Source organism: Stegodyphus dumicola, chromosome 4 (assembly GCF_044657685.1).
Source record: "Stegodyphus dumicola isolate Sdum_Otavi_A_Nest chromosome 4, ASM4465768v1".
In the NCBI taxonomy this organism is placed as follows: domain Eukaryota; kingdom Metazoa; phylum Arthropoda; class Arachnida; order Araneae; family Eresidae; genus Stegodyphus; species Stegodyphus dumicola.
Window position 1 is genome coordinate 224,682,456 of NC_140771.1, and position 21,367 is coordinate 224,703,822.

The window sequence follows — 21,367 nt, forward strand, 5'->3', positions numbered from 1 at the left end:
CGTTCAACTGGATTAGGTTTTGATCTGTTTTTTACTCTGTCTTTACTCATTTTTGTGTATGTGTGCAAATACACATTTTAGGACTTCTTTAGGTACAATACCTCTTTGATAGGTCTTAAATGAGAAACTATAGGAAAAAAGCATTGAATTTTTACACATGTAAAATATCTTAATTATTGTGCCGAATCACTTAATGCTAGCCAATATTATAGTACAGTTACATATAATTATTTCAAGTTGCAGAATAATTTTTAAAACTTACTTTAACAACCCTTGCTCAGATGCTTTAACTGCTACAGAACTGCACAGATTGATAACAAAGCGCATAGCTTCTTTACGAATTAAATTTTGGCTGCTTTGACACTCCTCTTTTGACTTACCTTTGGAAAATAATAAAATGAAATTTAAACAATCTCTATTATTGCTAAGCTAATAAAATCCTTATCAATGATTACTTTTAACAAAATGGATATTCTTCTTTTTTTTTCAGCTGATTAATATGTTATTTGTTTCAACAATTTGAAAGCACCATTCTGTACTTTTTATCAAGTACAGCAAATAATTATTAATTATTAAAATATAAAATAAATACCACAGAATTGATATTTTAAATATAGGGTTGTATTATCTTAGAACTAAAAATCCAGGATCAGAAGCTTTCATACAGAGAATAGAAAAAAAGACTCTATACTATCCTGGAATTGAGTAATTATGTTTATGTTCTAATACATATAAATTATATTTATGGTACATGCATAGCTGCCAACCTTGAAATATGAAAAACTGGGAGATTCTTGCATTAAAATCAGGAAATACCAGAGAGATTTTCGTATTAAACAGAGGCACCACTTTGAAAAATCCAAACTGACTTTAATTTGCTTTTTATGCATAATTACAGTTATTCAACTATTTGCAGTTTGATTAAGATATAAAATATGCTAGTATTATTTAGATATTCTAAATTTTATGTTCTTTGACTAATTTTTGTAACTCTCTTGCACTTTTATACCGAGAAAATCCTACACAGGGAAGGAAAGCTTTTATTTATCAAAACACTTTTAAATATGATAAAAATAAAATTAGCAATCAATATACATACTATTGTGTGGATAAATTTAATGTGTCATATATTGATGTAAAGCAAAAATGAACAGAAATATTAACTGATTAAACACTGACTGAATCTTCATGTAAAGTTCTACAAATGTCTATAATAGTTTAAAATAACTGAGATCAAATAAAATTGAATAAGAAAAATTATGCTGAAAATCATTGCTTATAAGGAAATAAAATTTGCACAATTTAAGTTTCATTAAATCAATGAATTTCCTTCATTACTGAAAAAATTTTCCTTAATAAAGGATAAAATTAAGGCTGTTAATCTACTGAGTGACCAGGAGATATGATGATAAATCAGATGATTCTCAATAAAACTAGACAGAGTTTGCAGCTATGGAATTATGTCTATAAATTGCAAAACTGATTCCACAGTTAGAAGGATCAAACTATACATTCGTTCACATAATTTGGATATTGTTATCAAATTGCCAAAGTCCTGAACAAAAAAAAAAAAAAAAAAAAAAAAATGTATGAAAACATGAACCTTTGCGATCAACAGGTAATAAATATAATAATTAATATAATCAAAACAGTGTAAAATGAATTTTTTAAACAGAAGTAAAGTCATCAAATAAAGTCAAAACAAAGTATAGAAATTTCCAAATGACAGAGAAAAGTCACAAAGCAAGGGATTAAGTCATCAAACTTCTGGTTTTGGTTTAAATCAAATGCATAAAAGAACCTGGCAAGTTTCATGCAGATGAACTAGACTAATCAGTTTGAGGGTGCTTGAAATCTAATGACCTGGTTTTTATGCATAAAAAATTTCTTCACTGTATTTTGAGCTTCATATTCTAATTTATGCTCTGCCCTAGGAAATACTCAAGACAATAAAGATCTGTTTTGAGCATGCCAGCTCTTTAGTAAATGATGAAACAGAGAAAACTGAAGAAAAGAAAGCAATGTCTTCAACTGATATAAACTCTGAGGAATTCAATGCTTGGGTGATTACTGATGATAAAATTCAAGTTGCAGCACTGATGACAGAAAAAGATATTTTCCTATTTCTTTCTAAAACAAATCGAAGAACATCACGTTATAAACTTTCTGAAGATGCTGATGATGAAATCAATTATTTCCTACAAATGCTGAGATGCGGTCTAAGCATTAAGATTAAGGGCACAGCATTAGTCAGAAATTCCCAGAAACATTATGAATAAAAATAATTCAAAAATAAACTTAATGTCAATAACTTTTTTCAAATTAAAATGCCATGAATGTAAGTATTATCCTTCTAGCTAATTTACATCAAACTGATTAAATTCTACTGGTATTTTGAAGGGTATTTTTTCCCATCATTTAATATTATCATTTGAGTAGAGTTATCAAACCAACGTAATCAGATTAAATGGTCCCTTCTATATCTAGTTAAACAAAATAATAATAAACAGAAAATTTAGGCAAATACTAATTGTTTTGCAACACTGAATTTAAATTTACTGTTAAAAAAATACATTGTGGTATGCACAGAATGTGGATAGTTATCTCAAAATTAAACACGTACAGCAGATAATTTTGAGCATTTATTTTTCCGTTTTTCAAAATTATGCTTGTTTATACAGAAAATGGATATGCTAATCAATTCTGTCAAATTCAAAAATATCTAAGCTTCTGAATGTAAAAAAGAAAAGTAAAACAGAACTTCAGTTAAATGCTTTATTATGAAAGCTGTTTCATTAAATAATGATGTGTTAAGATGTATATATATATATTATTGTTGCATGCATACAGGTTCGTAATAAATTAAACACACAAGTCCAATGAAAAGTGAATAAAATTTATTATTATCACAACAAATAAAAACAAGATGCTAAAATTTCCTTAGAGATATCCGTACAATATCACAATATCCCATAGTAGTTATCTTTTAAACTACTAAAATGTTCAACAGAACTTAATTCAAAACAGAGGAAGCTAATCCGATTTCACCACAAATTCGCTACAGTAAACACAACAGTTATCCAAACAACAACTGAAATAAGATGTTTTTCTCCAGCTTTTATAAGCTTATGCTCCTGTATTTTAACTTCTCTGGCATAGGTTCGCCTTCAAATAAGTTTCGTGCTGCATTGCACGGGCATATAAAACAATTTTAATTACAAATTCTATTTAAAAATAGCTAAATCAATACAAAAACCATAACATTATATATGTTAAAAAGAAAATCCAGACTCAGCTTAATGGAAGATCTATGGAGGTTATAAGATCGATAAGGTTAAATAGGGAGTCATGTGATAATGCTCCGCAAAGTCATAAACCTGAGACATATAACAAACAAGTTTTATTTAGTTCATTCCTTTCAATTTCACAAACAGCTTTATGACTTAAAGAATCACATTTGCTTCTTTAAAATTTCCCAGCACCTCTCAACCCATTCATGAAAGTAAAAAGATTTTATGCATGCAAAGAAAGCGCCAAATTTTCATATAATCCTACATTTCTCTGAACAATTTAATAAAAGATAACTGTTTTTTTTTAAATCATTAAATCATGCTATTAAACAATAAATATTTCAATTCAATCCTCATAAGAGGCATAAGAAGTTTCTAATAAAGAATTTATACAATCAAAAGCTAGGAATTTAAAAAAAAAATTGTTATTTTATTCCTTCTTTAATATCAAATTCTTAATTATTCCTTTTTCCATATGAGCGCTTAATGCATAAAATATGTTAACAATTCTAATACAATAAAATAAAATAAATATTTCATTTGATTGCATAAATAAAATATTTACTACTTTTTAATTATCTGTACTCCCATCAAAATGTGGAGAACTCAATGGAACTACACAGCATTTGGGAACGTGTTAGCAACTAATTTTTTATGAAGCTAATGCATGAAAAACAAGAATTTATAATCAAAACAGCAACATGCTAAGAATTTCATATAAGAGCAATTAATCAATAAAATTTAAAAAGCAATAAACATCGGTAATAACACATTTACTTTTCTAAACAATCCTTCTTTTTTGTGCTATTGTTTTCCCCACATATGCAACAAGCATTAAATTGTCTCCTATTCTATAAGAGCTTTTGGATAAATAAATTGTAAGTACTTAACATTTTGCAAAGACATAAAGCACAATCTATGATCTGAGTTTTGAACCTATGCCCAAAGATGCAGCAATATCAGCCTCTACTAGCCACTATACTATATTATATAGTGTTGCACAAACTTATATCATGCATAATACATTTACGTACATTTTATATCATTCTGCATTTTAGTTTAATTAAAATTCTTTATGAAAGGTATATTACATTAATGAAAAAGCCATCATACTAATTTTATAACATATGTTACTGAGAAAAACTAATAATTACTATTATTAAGAAATCAACACTGCTTACCTTTAAGAGAATTGGATCTATCTAAAGGCATTCTCAGCCTTTCATTGACACAATGAACAGGCTTTCCAGAAGTTTCTTCTGTCTCTTCTGAAACAACCATGTTAAAAAAACTACTATAAATTTATTAACTGCATTATAAATTGACTGTACTTCTTCTTTTTTTTTTTTTTTTCCCTATTTTATATATAATTAGTAAAATAAAAATATAATAGTAAAAAAATATCAGAATAAAAAACAAGAATTAAGAAGAAAATAATATCCAAAATTTAATTCAATTGGTTATTTTAATGACTAATATACAGATACTTTTTGATTAGCAAGCTGTCTGCTGTAACTGTGCAACAAAGTGCCACACATGACAACCTATCCATTTTATGGTACAAGTAGCTATGCAATGGCACATTGCAAATAAATGGGAAGAGAGAAGATTGACCAATGATTTTTCTCCTTCATAAAGTAAGAAAATAAAAGAATCATTATGGATTATGGTAGAGCAAAATGGAAAAATAAGCAAGCCTGATACTGCCCACCACCACCTAGATTCTTACATACTGTTTGTCAACCTGGAGAAATACTCTTGTCACAATGTCTGGTATGTGGTGGTCTATATAAAAACATGGCTAGTATATTTCAAGTAGAGATGACCCAAATGAATGCTTTATTGCTATTTCATTTTTGATAATTGTTGGCTGGGGAAAGAGAATGTTTACAATTTATCTCTGTTTTGTCCTAGTTGCATGTGTCTTCTCTGTACAGCTTTATATTACTTTCAGTTATTTTTGTTCTCATTGTTATTTCTTTTGTAATGGCATTTGTTAACATTTGTTTCCATATATCTAGGTTTTTGAGGTGCTCTGATAATCACCAATTTTTAAAAATGCGCTTCCACTTTAAGAAAGATTTAATTTTATTAATTTAAGATTATTTTCCAATAGAAATCTCAGGCTCATGAAGTTGTGTAAAATGCTGCAGAACTTTATGCTTCTGAAGTTTTGGTGAACTGCTTAGTAGTTATTCTCCCTCAAAGTTTGAAAAGAACATCTCAAGCAATTGGAGTACAATATACAATTAAAAACATTAGGAATGCAGCATCAACAATGGGTGAAGAGCAAATTCTAAGTACACCTGGAAAGAATCATAAAAGGCCTGCTGATCAAAACTGCGAAATTGATAATTTTGACAAATGTGTTATATGGCATATAATACAGGACTTTTATCCTAAGGAAAAGAAAGTGCCATCCATGCAGAAATTGCTGCCTGTGTTGAGAGAAAAAATAGACTTCTTATGAGAAATGACAAAACTCAGAAAAGTGTTTGTGCCACATCATTTACATCAACGAAACATGGATCAATAGTAATTTAACATTCAAGAAATGTTGGCAAGATGAAACAGTTTTGGGGCACAAATGAATGTTAATTTAAAAAAAAATTACAGACTACAGTCAAAAGTCGTTAATTCGGACTCGTCGGGACTTCTGTGATTAATCTGGTAAGATGGCATGCAGAAATTATAAAATTAAAAATATGAAACCATAATCAATGAAATAAAGAACAATTATGATCTAAAGGGTATCAAAATTTACAAAAAAAAAAAAAAAAAGCTTAATATTTATTTGTTTACTTTATTAAACATTTCTTTCAATGTAAGTTGTTAAAGTTGCTTTGTTTTTTATGTGATAATACATTCTCTTTAATTTTCTTGTTCACTTACAAAGTTCCGCTGTTCAAGTCCTATAATTGCTGTGTCGAGAATACAGACTAATTTGTCAATCGAAATTTTTTCGTTTTCAATAAACTCTGCATCACTTTCTTCGCTATCGGAAGTGAATTATAATGACAAGGAATTTGATTTAAATCATATCAAAGACGGAGTACATCGAGATGAAATACTACATTTAGTAAGGAATTATAAGCCAAATAAAATAAAAACATCTGCCCTGAAGATAAGGATAGTGCTGACAGATCAACTTTCAATTCATTGCACGCTGCGACGCAGCATTAAAGATAAACAAAGTTTAGATAAACAAACGTTAAAGTTTAGATAAACAAAAGATATGCCTTTATCCATTTTTTGCAGCAATTCCACTTTTTGTTTAATGAACTTCGAAACATACTTTCGCTTTGTAGATCCTTTACATATTAGTAAATATATATTGGAAATTCAATTTGACATAATCGAAAGTTCAAGCTTACTTTTATAAAATTATCAATTTTTTGCAGCAATTCCACTTTTTGTTTAATGAACTTCGAAACATACTTTCGCTTTGTACATCCTTTACATATTAGTAAATATATATCGGAAGTTCTATTTGACATAATCGAAAGTTCAAGCTTACTTTTATAAAATTATCCATTTTTTGCAGCAATTCCACTTTTTGTTTAATGAACTTCGAAACATACTTTCGCTTTGTAGATCCTTTACATATTAGTAAATATATATCGGAAGTTCTATTTGACATAATCGAAAGTTCAAGCTTACTTTTATAAAATTGCTCTAACAATCTGCAAAAAATAATAAGCCGAATCCAATTCAAAGATTAAGGAACAACGCAATCTGCAACATTAACTGAATTAGATAATTTTAGCTTAGCTTATATCATCCGTTATACATTAAACTCGCATTCGTAAACGTATTTTGCGCGCGCGCACGCTCATATTCGCAGCCGTAAAGGTCTTACGCGCATGTGACATCGCGATGCATGCACAGAAAGTTTGTAGCTATGAGGTCCGGATTATGGGTGTCCGAATTAACGACTTTTGACTGTATTGTATATGTTGTTTCTTCTACAGGATTTGTTCCAGCTTCTCAACTTGCATACAAGGCATTAAGCTCAAGATGTTAGAGAAGCTTCCTCCAAATTTACAAGCCGAAAATGTGATGTGCATGGACAATGCTTCATATAAAACTAAAGTTGAAGATCCATCCCCCACAAAGTATACTACAGAGTAAATGGTAAACTGGCTGATGAGAATAGGAATATACTGCAACTCCAAAATGTGAAAAGCAGAACTGTTCAACTTTATAGAATGCAATCATCCTAGAAACTATGTTATAAAATTTTTAACATTGAGAAAGAAAATGGGCAACATGTTGTGGGGCTCCCTCCTTACCACAGTGAACACAATAAAAATATGTTTGGTCATCAATTAAAAGATTAATAAGGAAAAAAAATGTAACTGGTGACTTAAGCTTAGGAAACCCAAAAAAAAAATTCCACCAAGCTGTAGATGTAGTCTTTTCTCAAGAATGGCATCTGCATTGCAACTATGAGGAAAAACTTGAAAATTATAATTGGGATAAGGATGGACTTCCGCAACAGTTAGTGGATGAATTAATGATTAAGACTGGCTGCAGCAATTCCAATTCTGATTCAAATGTGGGATCTTGTGACAGTGATTTAGATGACTTTTCAGACATTACATCTCTAAGAACACCTTTAATATTAAACTTTTTATGCCCCTTCCTGAAAAATGGAGTACATAAGATTCCTAAACTAAGTAAGAGTGAAAGCTGCCAATTCAACCTGGATGCATGGGTGTTTTCATGGTATATCCCAAGTGTAAAGTGGATATGAGCCAGGTTCCCTTAAATAATTCTCCAAGCAGCCATCACTACTTTTGAACTGATAGCCTCAGGTATTTTGCCATAATCAGATAAACTAAACCTCTTAAATACTCTGACAAGACTGGAAAGAAGAAATACTCAGATTATGCCTGCTGAGAACTTTATGGATGATATTTCTAGATTCAGTATTTCCTTTGCCACAATATAAATGAAAAGCTACCAAAAGTGGGCAACAATGAGACTTTCGGAGAGTCAAAAGTCGTTAATTTGGACACCCGTAATCCGGAATGATCTATAATCCGAACCTCAAAGCTAAAATCTTTCTGCGCATGCGTCGCAAGACATTTACGACTGCGCATATGCATCTGCGCAAGTGCAGAATACGTTTTCGCGTGCGCGTTTAATGTATGACGGACGGTATAAGCTAAAATTATCTAATTATCTATTTCAGTTAATGTTGATAATTGCGTTGTTCCTTAATCTTCAAATTGGATCCGGCTTATTATTTTTTGCAGACTGTAAGAGCAATTTTCTAAAAGTAAGCTTGAACTTTCGATTATGTCAAATAGAATTTCCGATGCTGGAGCTCCCAAAGGATCTAGAAAACGAAAGTATGTTTCGATGTTCATCAAACAAAAAACGAATTGCTACAAAAAATGGATAAAAGCATATCCTTTGTTTATCTAACCGTTCCGAAATCTGTTTATCAATTATTTCACGCTGCTCTGCGCGGGGGGGGGGGGGGGGGCACGGCGCGGCGCGCAATGAACTGGAAGTTGATCTGTCAGCACTATCGTTATCTTCAGGGCAGATGTTTTTATTTTAGTCGGCTTATAATTCCTTACTAAATGTAGTATTTAATTTCGATGTACTCCGTCTCTGATATGATTTAAATCAAATTCGTCGTCATTATAAATATCACGAATACAAATCACATAGTTTTCTGGTTGCAATTTTCTAATTTCGGCTATGAGTAAGGTATGCTTTACGCATCCGTGCGTTAAAAGAAATGTTTAATAAAGTAAACAAATAAATATTAGGCTTCTTTTTTGGTAAATTTGGATAACCTTTAGATCATAATTGCTCATTATTTTATAAATTACGGTTTCATATTTTTAGTTTTATAATTTCTGCATGCCATCTTACCAGATTTAAACTGATTATCTATAATCCGGAAAAATCGATAATCCGGAATCGCCGAAGTCCCGATGAGTCCGGATTAAAGACTTTTGACTGTATATCCCAAGTGTAAAGTGGATATGAGCCAGGTTCCCTTAAATAATTCTCCAAGCAGCCATCCCTACTTTTGAACTGATAGCCTCAGGTATTTTGCCATAATAAGATAAACTAAACCTCTTAAATACTCTGACAAGACTGGAAAGAAGAAATACTCAGATTATGCCTGTTGAGAACTTTATGGATGATATTTCTAGATTCAGTATTTCCTTTGCCACAATATATATGAAAAGCTACCAAAAGTGGGCAACAATGAGACTTTCAGAGAGGCAAAAACCCATTATGGACAATAAAAAACACTCTACAGTTGTTTTATCTCCCATTATTGTGTTCTTAGGAAACTACAAGCCATGGCATGCTTTGTGTTAAAATGGGCTTTTAATCTTAAGTAAAAAATTAAGAAAGTTTCATTTTATTACAAATATATTGATACAAAATTATGTTACACAGCAAAGCTAACTGTAGTTATATAATCCAAATTTTATACAATTATACATCTCTAATGCACATTTTAAATACAAAATAAATAAATGAATAATTAAAAAAAAAAAAAAAAACTTAACTCTGATTTTAATACTGTGATATGTTACTTTTTATTACATATCTTTACAATTTTATTACATAGTATCTTTAAAAACATGCATAATACTTAAAACGATAATCAAGCTTGGTGATTTAGATAAAAGCAGTTTTGACTTTAGCTCAGCTTCCCATTCCCCTCCCCCATTAAAATGACCGGCCTTTGAATTTTCTGAAGTTATGGGAAATTAAATAACATTTGCAGAAATATTATATGGAATCATTTTTAAATGATTCCTTATAATACTATATATTCCATATAATTACTTATTTTATATTATATGGAATCATTATCAATTTAATGGTGAAATTTTCAAGTATTATTCACACAAAAGCAATAAATTAACAGAAAATTATGAAAGAAAGAAAAATAATTGAACATGAAAAATAACTGAACATCATTCAGAGAATGAAGAAATCGCTTTGAATTTTCAGTTTCAGAAATTGTATGTAATTACATATAATATGTTGCTAATAAAAGGGACCCTAATATTCTTCTTAACCAACCGGTATTCTTGCATAGTCGCCATACGTATTGTACCCACATTGACAATAACTGATAATTTTGATAAAAAAAAAAAGCCCGAAACTCATCCTTTTCCACTTCCACATCACGCCGCATTTGGCAAATAGAGTTACTAGATTTTTATTTCAAGAGCAGAACATTTTCTATGCAGCTGTTGGTTTTTGTTTTTCTTTTCTTTTTGCAATTTCATTTAGCAATTCATCTTAGAAAAACAATTTAAAATATTGTATTGGCTCTAGAATATTTGAAGGAAGTTGTATTCCAATGTCTTTTGGTGATACACTAAAAGTGAATTCTTTCTGGAATACTTTAATTGTTCTGCAACCTCATACCATTCATATAAGTCTTCTAAGTACAAATCTGGACAGAGGTTTAAACTTCTCCTATACACAACCTACACAATTACTGTAATTATTATTCACCGTAGTCTGTGCACATGTCAGTAATTTCAAAGACGATTTTTCAGGTGCAATATGGGTCTTTGGCCTCATATGCAAGAGAAAAGCACTGTGCAGAACTGAGTTTGGAGCAGACTCGAGGATCACGAATGCATTTTACTCCAGACAGGAAACAGAGAACAAGAAGAGTATGAGGGAGTGACTGAATGATTTCTGACACCTGTGATAGGGAACACTAACATAGCTTGTACTCAAATGTTATAAATACCTTTAGATATGCATAATTTATTATAAATGTTAACTCAAAGTGACAGGGGGGAAATTAGTACATATCATTATGGAAAGTATTAATGTTGTGATGACTTAAAAACATAATTTTAAAAAATGAAAGTAAAATTAATTATAATATTCCAAACATATTGCAATTTTGCTTTCACTTTTAATAATTTTCATTCTTCGTCTCTTTGGTGATAAAATTTTGCTACCACAACTTGAAGTATCAGCCTCATAATCAACATTGTCTTCTAAATTATCTTTTAAAATTTGAAAAAAAGTACATCTTCACTATAACTCAGCCCTAAATTTTCATCATAACATTCATTCATCTCCATATTTTTAACCATAAATAAGGTCAGAAAATAATTTAAAATCAATATTAGAGGCTTAGCACATTTTAAGTACAGACAACAATTACCAATGCCAACGTGACATAGCATTTTAAACAATCATATTAAAAACATTTGGGTTTGCAGCGGAGCCACCAGAGTTACTGAACAAATAAGCAATGCCTCTGTACTGAAGCAAATATAGCACTAAGGGTTAAGATCAAGGTAAATGTAGAGGCGGCTTCCTGTAATTTGCATAATAAGCCTATTGATAAATTCACAAGATCAACATAATACAGAAGTTTTTCCACATAGCCACGGAAAAAAATTCACCACACACATGGTTATTTTTTCATTTATTTTCAAGCTGTATAGCTACACTACAACTTTCTGGATAACGAAAAATTTCTATATAAAAGATTTTATTACATATGTTAAATACAGAATGCTAATAACCACATCACTGCAGTTATTAGTATGAAGTCAACAGCATTCACTAATTGAACTACCACCACCTAATTTCAACAGTGTTCAAACAAACTGAACTGGAACTTTATCAGATACTTGTGAACTGAACTAAACAGCTGACAGCGATATAAGCCATTGAGTCCATCTGTGGCATAAATGCTAAAAGCCAAGAAATTGGAGAGATGCATTCTTTCAGCAACTTCTTTCAAATAAGGCCATCTGAGATAACAACCCATGTGATGTGATGCAGTCCATGACATACTACATGAGCTCGTGCTCTTCTGATACAAGCTCACGTAGAGTGTCAGAGAAGCTTCTAAAGAAGTCTCAAAATAGATGCTCAACTACTACTTTTTCTAGTTCATTAAATAAAGATAAACCAAACTTTGGGTTAAAGATGAAAATTATACTTTAAAATATAGGCAGGATCTTATTAAATCTGATTTATTTCAACGCTATCATTAAAGTTGAAAAAATATTTATTTGATAAATAACATATTTATTTTGGGAAAAACAACAACCAGATTGGAAAAGCAAAATTGACCAAATAAAAATTTTATAGTTTTGTGCTGGTGACATTTTACATTACAACCTTCAAAGCTTATGATTCTCCTTACCATCAATTATTATTTGTTGCAAACATTTCTTATCATTGAAAGAATGATTACAAAAACAATTATTTTCTGTGTGGAACTCAAATATGACATCAAGCGTGCATGGCAAATCTGAAAATAAAATAAAACCTTAATATTGACTATATTTTTAATTAAAAATTGCAAACTATTTAACATTCAAATTAAATAATATTAAGTAATAAAAATATATATTATATATTAACCACCTGTAATTATCATATCTGTGATTATCAGCACTACTAGTGCACTTCCACTAACATTATTTTCATATGAAAATATTAAAAAAATTTACTGTTTTATGTTTTTAGTTTAAAGAAAATAATTGAAGCGTATTTGCAGATTACTTAATAAAATGCTTACGAATCACTTTAAAAAAAAAGAAAAGAAAAAAGAAAAGAAAAGTAAAACTTATCCAAGTGAAAGATTTAGCTCAACTTAGAAAATCAGCTTAAAAGCATTTCTTTCTTTTCCATTTCTAATTTAAGTTTATTTAAATATACAGATTTATTAATTAAATTTAAAAATATATCTGCATCAATATTTTTAACAGTAGTTATTTCTCAAAGCATTATGATGTATTAAGTATCATAAAATGTCCTTTAAAAGACTTCAATTCAAACAGGGCAAAAATTTATTTGCTATGCCCTTCTACTTAACTCTGAAAAATATTAAGTTTTACTATGGTGCAAACATATATAAATAAAATTATTTTACATTAATAAAATACTTTTGAATTAAAGTGAAATACCATAAGAATTCTATGAGAAATTATTCTATTTCTATTTTGGATAACAAAGTTTAAGATTCACCAAAAATGCATGGGTGAGTGCAGGTGTAATTACACTTAAATTTATTGACTTGTGTCTTCCTTTGTTGTTTTTCAGAAAAAGGCTCACATTTCATTTCATTCACAATACAAATAGCCAGGGCCATTCCTAGATCACTGGCTACCCACATACTTTCCTAAGATAGCTGCTTCCAAATTAGGGGGGAAAAAAGCTCAATGATTAATAAAATATCTATTTCATACTCACTAAGTACTTGAATATGAAAAATTGTATAAAAAGTACTTACAATGAATTTAAAATATTTAGGCATGGTATCACAAGAGTTCGTCTGCCCTCCGATTTCAGCCACACGCATACTTTTTATGCATCCCCAATAGGAACAGCCCTCCAAATAGCCACAGCATTATATTGAAAGGAAAAAAACTTACTTTATAGGGATTTAATGGTGGATTATAATGACATGATGAATCCAGACATTGCATCAATCATCAAAAGGTCTTACAAATGAGGACTGACATGTAGAGCTTACAAATGGGGACTGACATGTACAGATAAATCTTATTATTGACAAGTCTTTGAACTTTAACAGTAACCTGTACACATAAACCAGTAATTCAATGACCCCCTCCCCCAAAAAAAGTTATTTATTTATTTATTTTCTGATTAACTTGAAATATCAGATACTTTCTATTTTAATTTATTCATTTCACTGTTATTATTTTATCCCATATGTTTATTTTCCTATTCTTTACAGTTTTATCTGCATCTCATTTTCTTATCTACAGTTACAGTTTTATTTAGATATATTTTAATTCATTACCTCTTTATTACTGTATTTTCTTAAAGAAACTAATTAACAGTATTATTTATTTTTGCTTTTTAATTAAAACTAAAATTTATCTAATTAAACTCTTATTTACTTTTTTTAGATTAGTTGGGTTGCATTTTTAGTTTTTAAATGTTTGATTTGAGATTAGTTGAGTTGCATTTTTAGTTCTTAAATGTTTGATTAATTTCTATCTTCCCTCAGAGTTTAAATGCTTACTGATCAGCAGAAGTACTAAAAAAACTCTATTCAATACACCTGTTATTATGTATCTTATCCATTTTATTTGTAATTAATAATTATACATAATTCATAAAAATACAGAAGTTAAAACACTCTATATGTGACTTTTAACACAACTACTAATCTGTCAATGTCTTTTTTGTTTAATTTATTGGGATTCTTTCATCAGTTTTTGACAATTTTGACAACAGAAGAAAAATTATTACGATCCATACTTTCTTAAGTTTTTCTGAACTGATAAAATAAATTGGCTGGCTGTTGTTAGAAAAAATGTGTTAATAATCTTGTCATTATTAGTTTCCACTTATTAAAGTGCTTTTTAGTTACAATTTAGTACAATCCTTAATATTTACGCACAGTTTCATTTCTGTTAAGAAAATACCACGGGAGAAATACTTGACTATTTAAAAGTGATTTAACAACATGAAACATGAAATATGTAACACTAGATTTTAATATATAATCATAACTAACTGAAGTGTTAGAAAATTAGAGTAAGGTACCAATTAGATAAAAAATAAATTACAAATAATTAAAAATCAATTAAATCATAAAAATTAATAAAATTAAAAAATGATTAAAAATTAATAATAATACTATAATAAAAAATAAAATAAATAAATTTTAGAATATGTGATTTTAAAATCAAGTATTATTTAAGTAATTTTCATCAACTATAACCCACCTGAAATTAAATTAATGACTGATTTAATTAATTTAGCTTATTTAACATAAGTCAAATGCTCTAAAAATAAAAAATTAGATATTACAAATAATTGTACCATCTGATAACTTCACATCTTGAATATCTTCAGTGCTTTTATTGTACAGTTTTGGCACCTAAAAAAATCCAGTCAATAACATTTAAATTAAAATGTTAAATTTTCAGAAAACATAATACATATATATAACAGCAGTAAGACTGGATTTATCTAAACTAACTGTCTTGCATATTTTAAGACTAGAAGTCATTGTAAGATATTACATGTTCTCCAAACTTAAATCTGACGTTCATGAGAAGAGATTTAATGATAATGATGGTGTAATAAGAGCAGTCACAGAACATTTTGAGGATAAACCTCGGATTACACTTTTGGAAGCCTACAGTTGCTCATTAATAATGTAAAAAGGGTCTTGAGATCATATCAAAAATTAAACTATTAAAATTTTATCTACAACTTTTTAGAAGTATATCACTCTGGAAACATTCGGATCTGCCTACATATTCTCTCTTAAGTTGGCCTCTAAACAAATTACTCAAGTTTTTCCTTATGTATTTATAATATACATTCACTGAAGATTCTGCTGAGAACTCATTTAAATCTGCTACAGTACACTCCTCAAGTTATGCAACTAAAAATGTAGCTGTTTGCGCATCTACATTTATACATTATTATTTATCATAATATTTAATATTTCAAGTAAAACAGTTTTTCAATCATAAAAAAATCAGTAATTACATACTTACATTAAAAAGGAAATCTAGGTCAGATGGAAGGCATAGACCAATGTAGCGAGGTTCAGAAGCACTGTTTCCAGAATCTTGGTGATGGTTAGAAGATTTTAAAGTATCATCTTCACTTTCATGAAAAAACATATTTTGGGCACTGTGAACAAAAATATGTGCATTTTAAATCATATATTTTGATACATTCATATGATTTTGAAAATCTGAATTACACACAGAAAGTTTCTTTAATTAAAAATATATAAACTTCTTTAAAAGTCTATTTATCTGTCTGAAAGTTGACCCAAACCTTGCAAAAAAATTCTCAATTCCATCATTTTCAGAAACATTTAGAACTGTATACAAAACTAAAATATTAAATTTAGATGAAAATCTAAATTAAAAATTACAAACTACTATTAATGGTTGTATTTGGAATTGCAATGAAAAGCTATTAGTTCCACAACAGTTCTAACAGAAAAATCTCATAATTTTTAATCCCTAGAAAAATAATAACTTACCTCATCTAGTATCTTTCAGATAGTCAAATTTAAAGCAAATTTGGCACATTAACATCAAAATAATTTCAATATAAAACTATGCGATCAATTCAAGTTCTGTTTAGGTAATACACACATATCTCCTCAAAGTGAAAAATTTTTAAGTTGAATTTCATACATTTCAAAATTTATTTTCACAAATATTAAACTTTTCACACAAAATAATACTTTTTTTCATAAGATGATACACATCTGTTCTTAAGATTAGGTTGGAATTTAAAGTCATAATTCTGAAAGAAACCTCTATACAAAACCCACCACTATGCAAATGATGAAAATAAAATTAGAAACCAAAATTTCAAAATTACAGTTCATGAAATTCTGAACTACAAGAAATATTTACTTCTTTCCTATAACACTAACGCAAATATAAATATGTAAGAAAATAAACTCAATAAGCCAGAACTAGAGAAGACTATAAAAAATGTGATGTGGATACCACATAACTTCATTGTAAGGCCTAATAAATTATATATATTTTTTTCTGTACTTCATTTAAACTTATTTCCTCAAATTTCAATAGAGATATATTTCTCCTTTAATCAATTCAGTTCTCAATTCACAGCAAGGGGAAAATACATAAAAATTCAAAATATCTTCATTAAAAATTATTACATACAGAAAAACCTATAAGAGTTAAAATCAATTAAAAAAAAGAATTTTCGCAAATAGAGTTTCTACAGAAAAACAAGCAATGCAGCCAAAAGGCAAAAAGATAAAATTTTTGGTGCGCAAAAAATTAAGTTAAACTTTGATTCCATTCGGCAAAAAGACAGCAAAGTTGGTGCATCAGCTTAATTAATTCGCTATACTTCTAAGAGTTTCAAATGTGTACAAACAGCAGCCAAGTTAGGCCTAGCGTCACTTACAAATTAAAATTGTTGATAATTCTACAACTATTGCATGCAGATTAACTTACAACATTAAAACCTTAATCAGAATATAAAAACACAACAATTCAATCACTTTTAAAGCAAAATAAAATGCACAATTTACCAATATGAAAGAATAAAAAACAGCTCATCAAGCCGGGTAGAAGGGTGGGTATATATATATATGTATATGTATATGTAATGTTTAGTGCGGCCGATTGCAACAAAAAAACAAAGGTGCACAACTAGATATTATAGCAATCCCATATACAAAATTTCAACGATCACAGTACATAGGTACAATACAGAAATATTTAGTCATCAAAAAGCAACAAAAAAGTTAAGCAAATGCACTTTTAATTCATGAAAAACTGAAAACATAATGCAGCAAAAGAACTGATTGCATTCTGGAAGAATTAAAAGCTAAAAAATATTACTTAGCACTATTTTTCACCTCACAGCTATTTTAAAGAAATCACAACTAAATACCAATACATTGTTATGGTTATTCATAACTGCATAATGTAACAAAATGTCAGATACCAAAAGTGATATATTTCACTAGAAAATTCTGAACTATTTTCAAATGAAATTTTATTTTACAATGATGAAACAGAAATTACATGCTAAGGTTGATATTATATTTATACTTCTAAAAGATTTCAACTTTTAACAAATAATTTAAGTAAAAACATTTATCAAATACAAGTCCAAAATTTATTTATTTTTTAAGTGAGGACTAACATCTGTAACTGCTGAATAAAATTTGAAATTGATGAACAATGAATGTGTAAATATTAGTGGTGAATACAAATATTAGATAAAAATATAACATGCATACCCTCTAAAAAAATCTCGTAATGATATATTTATATACACTTAGAATTAAAAAAAATGCAAAAAGAATTTTATTAAGGTTTTAAAACTGCAAGCTATGTTCTCAGACACCAATTTAAATAACAAGAAATTTCACACACATCTTCATTCCATAATTTTTAATCCAATATTCCTGAAGACAATAGAGCAAAAATAAATCTTATCTTATATACTTTTTACTCCTAGCTCAGTTATTAACTAGAAAATAAACTACTGAAAAAAAACTGAAATTAAAATGAATTACAGTTGTTTTATTATAAAACAAGAACACCATTTCATCAAAAAAACTTTTTGGAAACAGACCAAATTTAAAAAAATTTAATGGACAACATGGATGAAAATATATTATAAATTTATTGAGATTAAAGCAAAAAAAAAAATCCATAAATAACACTGATATTATAAGACAGAAACACAATTCCCTCTTTATATATAAAGCACTCAAATGTTTACAAACATTACAAGTGCTTTTTTATATGAAAATAATTATATTATCATATCAAAAGAAAAATATTGAGAAAATTAGCTCCATTTCAAAAGATCAATTAGTAGACTAATTTGCATTTAATTTCAATCAGCACAAAAGTGGTGGCAATAATTATGCCTATGGTGGCAATAATTATGACGGTAAAAAGCTGTTTCATGTTTTTTTAACAATTTCTTTCTTTGAATCTTGATATGAGTTACAAATTTTTGAATGAATAAAAAAAAAAAAAAAAAAAAAAAAAACCTTTAAAAAATCAAAATTTAGATGAAATATTAAATAAAATTAATTCTTATTAAACAAAAACAAAAATTAATAAATTACATGTTGAAGCTCCTGATTCCATGTGCATCTAAACTCAATGACTTAAGATGCTGCAATGAAGAATCAATATCTGTAGATGGAGAATCCTGAAAACTCAATGAGTTCACACGACTTCGTTGAATTTCTTTCAAAGTAGCATAACCAAGAGCATCTCTGGCACTAGTTAATAAAAGTGAAGTAGGTCTATCTGGAGATACAGAACTTTTACTATATACACTATGACCACGAGATAGCTGTTTTAATAAAGATGGTCTTTCTGTACAAATATCTGATGATTTTGATGAGCCACTTACTGATGTGTCACTAGCAAACATATTTGTAGTTTCACTGGAATGCCGTATGGGCCCTGATAAAACATTCACATCAGTTAAACTTGCTTTAGAATTGTCCTGCTGTTTATTAAACTCTAAACTTTCCTCACTGTTTCCTATCAATTCAAGTGTTTGAGCCTCCACTTCTGATGTACTAATGCTTCTCCTTTTTGCATATCTATTAAAATTACTGGGTGGAGAAAAAGAATAAGTATTTAGTGCATCCCAACTAGAAGATTCTGCTACCTGAAAAAGTAGATTATCTTTCATTTCAGTCTGGCAGTCAGAAGATGAACGAGGACGGGCATCATCAGATGAAGAAGGATCATCAAAATCTTCGGATGACTTAAGACCAGCAAAGCTTTTATTAGATAAAGAAGTCTGTAAAACATCTGAATTAGAGTTACAGGAGCTCTCACTTTGACTTCTGCTTAAATCAAATTGGGAATTTGGTACAACAAATGACAAGTTCATAGGAAGGGCTCCTAAATGCCATTCACTGCTCATACTACTAAAAGACCATGTTGATTTTCTGATATACTGTGAATACTCTATCAAGTATTCATCTTTAATAAGAGGCCACTTTTCATCATGGTTCCTTCTGATTGCCTCCCAGCCATGTTCTTCAACAGCAGAAGCACCTTCGGGCGTAGAACATAATAAACCAAGAATAAAATAGCAAGTTCTAGAAAAAGAAGAGGTAAAAAAAAAAAAAAAAAAAAAAAAAGATGAGCCTCAAAATAAACATATAAAAATGAATTAAATATAATATATAATGAACAAAAACTTCCTTTCCTCACCACTACATTCTAAATCACATTTATTTACAAACTGAACTAAGAAAACATAAAACAGAGCTTGTATTCACACTTTAAATAACTATAAGTCCAGTTATCCACATTCCTTTTCTTTCTACTCCACATACACTTAAATTTTTTATTAGTTTATATCTCAATACTTAATTCATTCATTAGTATTAATAATATTAAAGATAACGCATATATATATTAATAACATTATTAAATTAATTTATATAATACACATGATAAAAAGATCCCCCCCCTCCAATGGCAAACTCTAGCCATTTATAGGCATTGGCTACTACTAAGACCAAAAGCGGGGTTACTTATCACGAAGGCAGCTAATAGGAGGGCTATTGTTCCCTCAACATGATAAAAAGATTCTGTTGTTTTAAGTAAATATGTAACCTATTAATGTTAATAGAAAAGCAGTCATGCTTTCTGTATACAGGCCCACCATTTTTTTTTAATGCCAATAGTTATTGCTTGGCCATAAAAATATGCTCTTTTTTTATTAAATCAGATTAAACAAACTAGTATTATATCAGTTCTTCTTCTGATATTGTCAAAAATATGAATTTTTGACTTAATATTTATCATAACTGTAGCTAGTTATTCCCAAAAATAAAGATTAATTTCATTGTTTCTTCCAGTTTAAATAAATAAATTCAAATTTATTTTAGCTGTATGTTTTGTTTTGCAAACAAAAATATATCTTTTATTGTTTAAGTTTGCCAAAAAAAAAGGAGGGCTTTTGTATTTTTCTTCTTGGAAGTAAAAATATTTTATTTTTTAATTGTATAATCTTTGTTAAAATCAATACAATTTGTAAAAAATAAATTATATAAGAAAAGAAAAACATTTGTATAGGAAAAACATTTATTTTACCTTCAGAAAAACATCCCAATTAACCAATTTTTTTATTTTCAAAGCAAACTGTAACCAGAACTCCATTAATGATTAAATAAAATAAGCAAGTGCTTAAAGCATCAAGAATAGGGAACACTGCAACAAGCTAATATAGGCCTCAGAAAAGCGGGCATCACAACAATTTCCTATTGTTAGTTTTACCATGGAATATATGGTACAGCTAAATCAAGACCAAGAAAGGTGTAACAGCTTTAAATATTATTAAAATCTTGTAGTTTAAAATAAATAATTTAATTAGATGAACATTAAGGTATTTGTGAATGGCAGTATTTGAAACCACGCTCCAGTACCACGTGCGACTCTCGCATGAAGAATGTAATTTATCTTTTAAATGTTAGTATTCTTTCTTCTTCTTGCTTTTTATGTCACCATTTGAGAGTTAAATAAATTTTTTTTCTGTGTTCCATCATTGGAGTTGCTTCA

The 21,367-nt window shown here is 28.9% G+C and overlaps 1 protein-coding gene across 2 annotated transcripts in view; it reads right to left on the reverse strand.

The window, feature by feature from the left end:
- Positions 1 to 21,367, reverse strand: part of rictor (rapamycin-insensitive companion of Tor) — a 143,887-nt gene that overhangs the window by 17,751 nt on the left and 104,769 nt on the right. For both annotated transcript variants that reach the window (XM_035355016.2, XM_035355017.2), the window contains 6 exons: positions 18,904 to 19,899; positions 15,809 to 15,947; positions 15,123 to 15,180; positions 12,466 to 12,573; positions 4,472 to 4,558; positions 263 to 380 (listed from right to left, as the gene is read on the reverse strand). In XM_035355016.2, the coding sequence (XP_035210907.1) occupies positions 263 to 380; positions 4,472 to 4,558; positions 12,466 to 12,573; positions 15,123 to 15,180; positions 15,809 to 15,947; positions 18,904 to 19,899 (1,506 nt within the window). The remainder of the gene's footprint in view (positions 1 to 262; positions 381 to 4,471; positions 4,559 to 12,465; positions 12,574 to 15,122; positions 15,181 to 15,808; positions 15,948 to 18,903; positions 19,900 to 21,367) is intronic.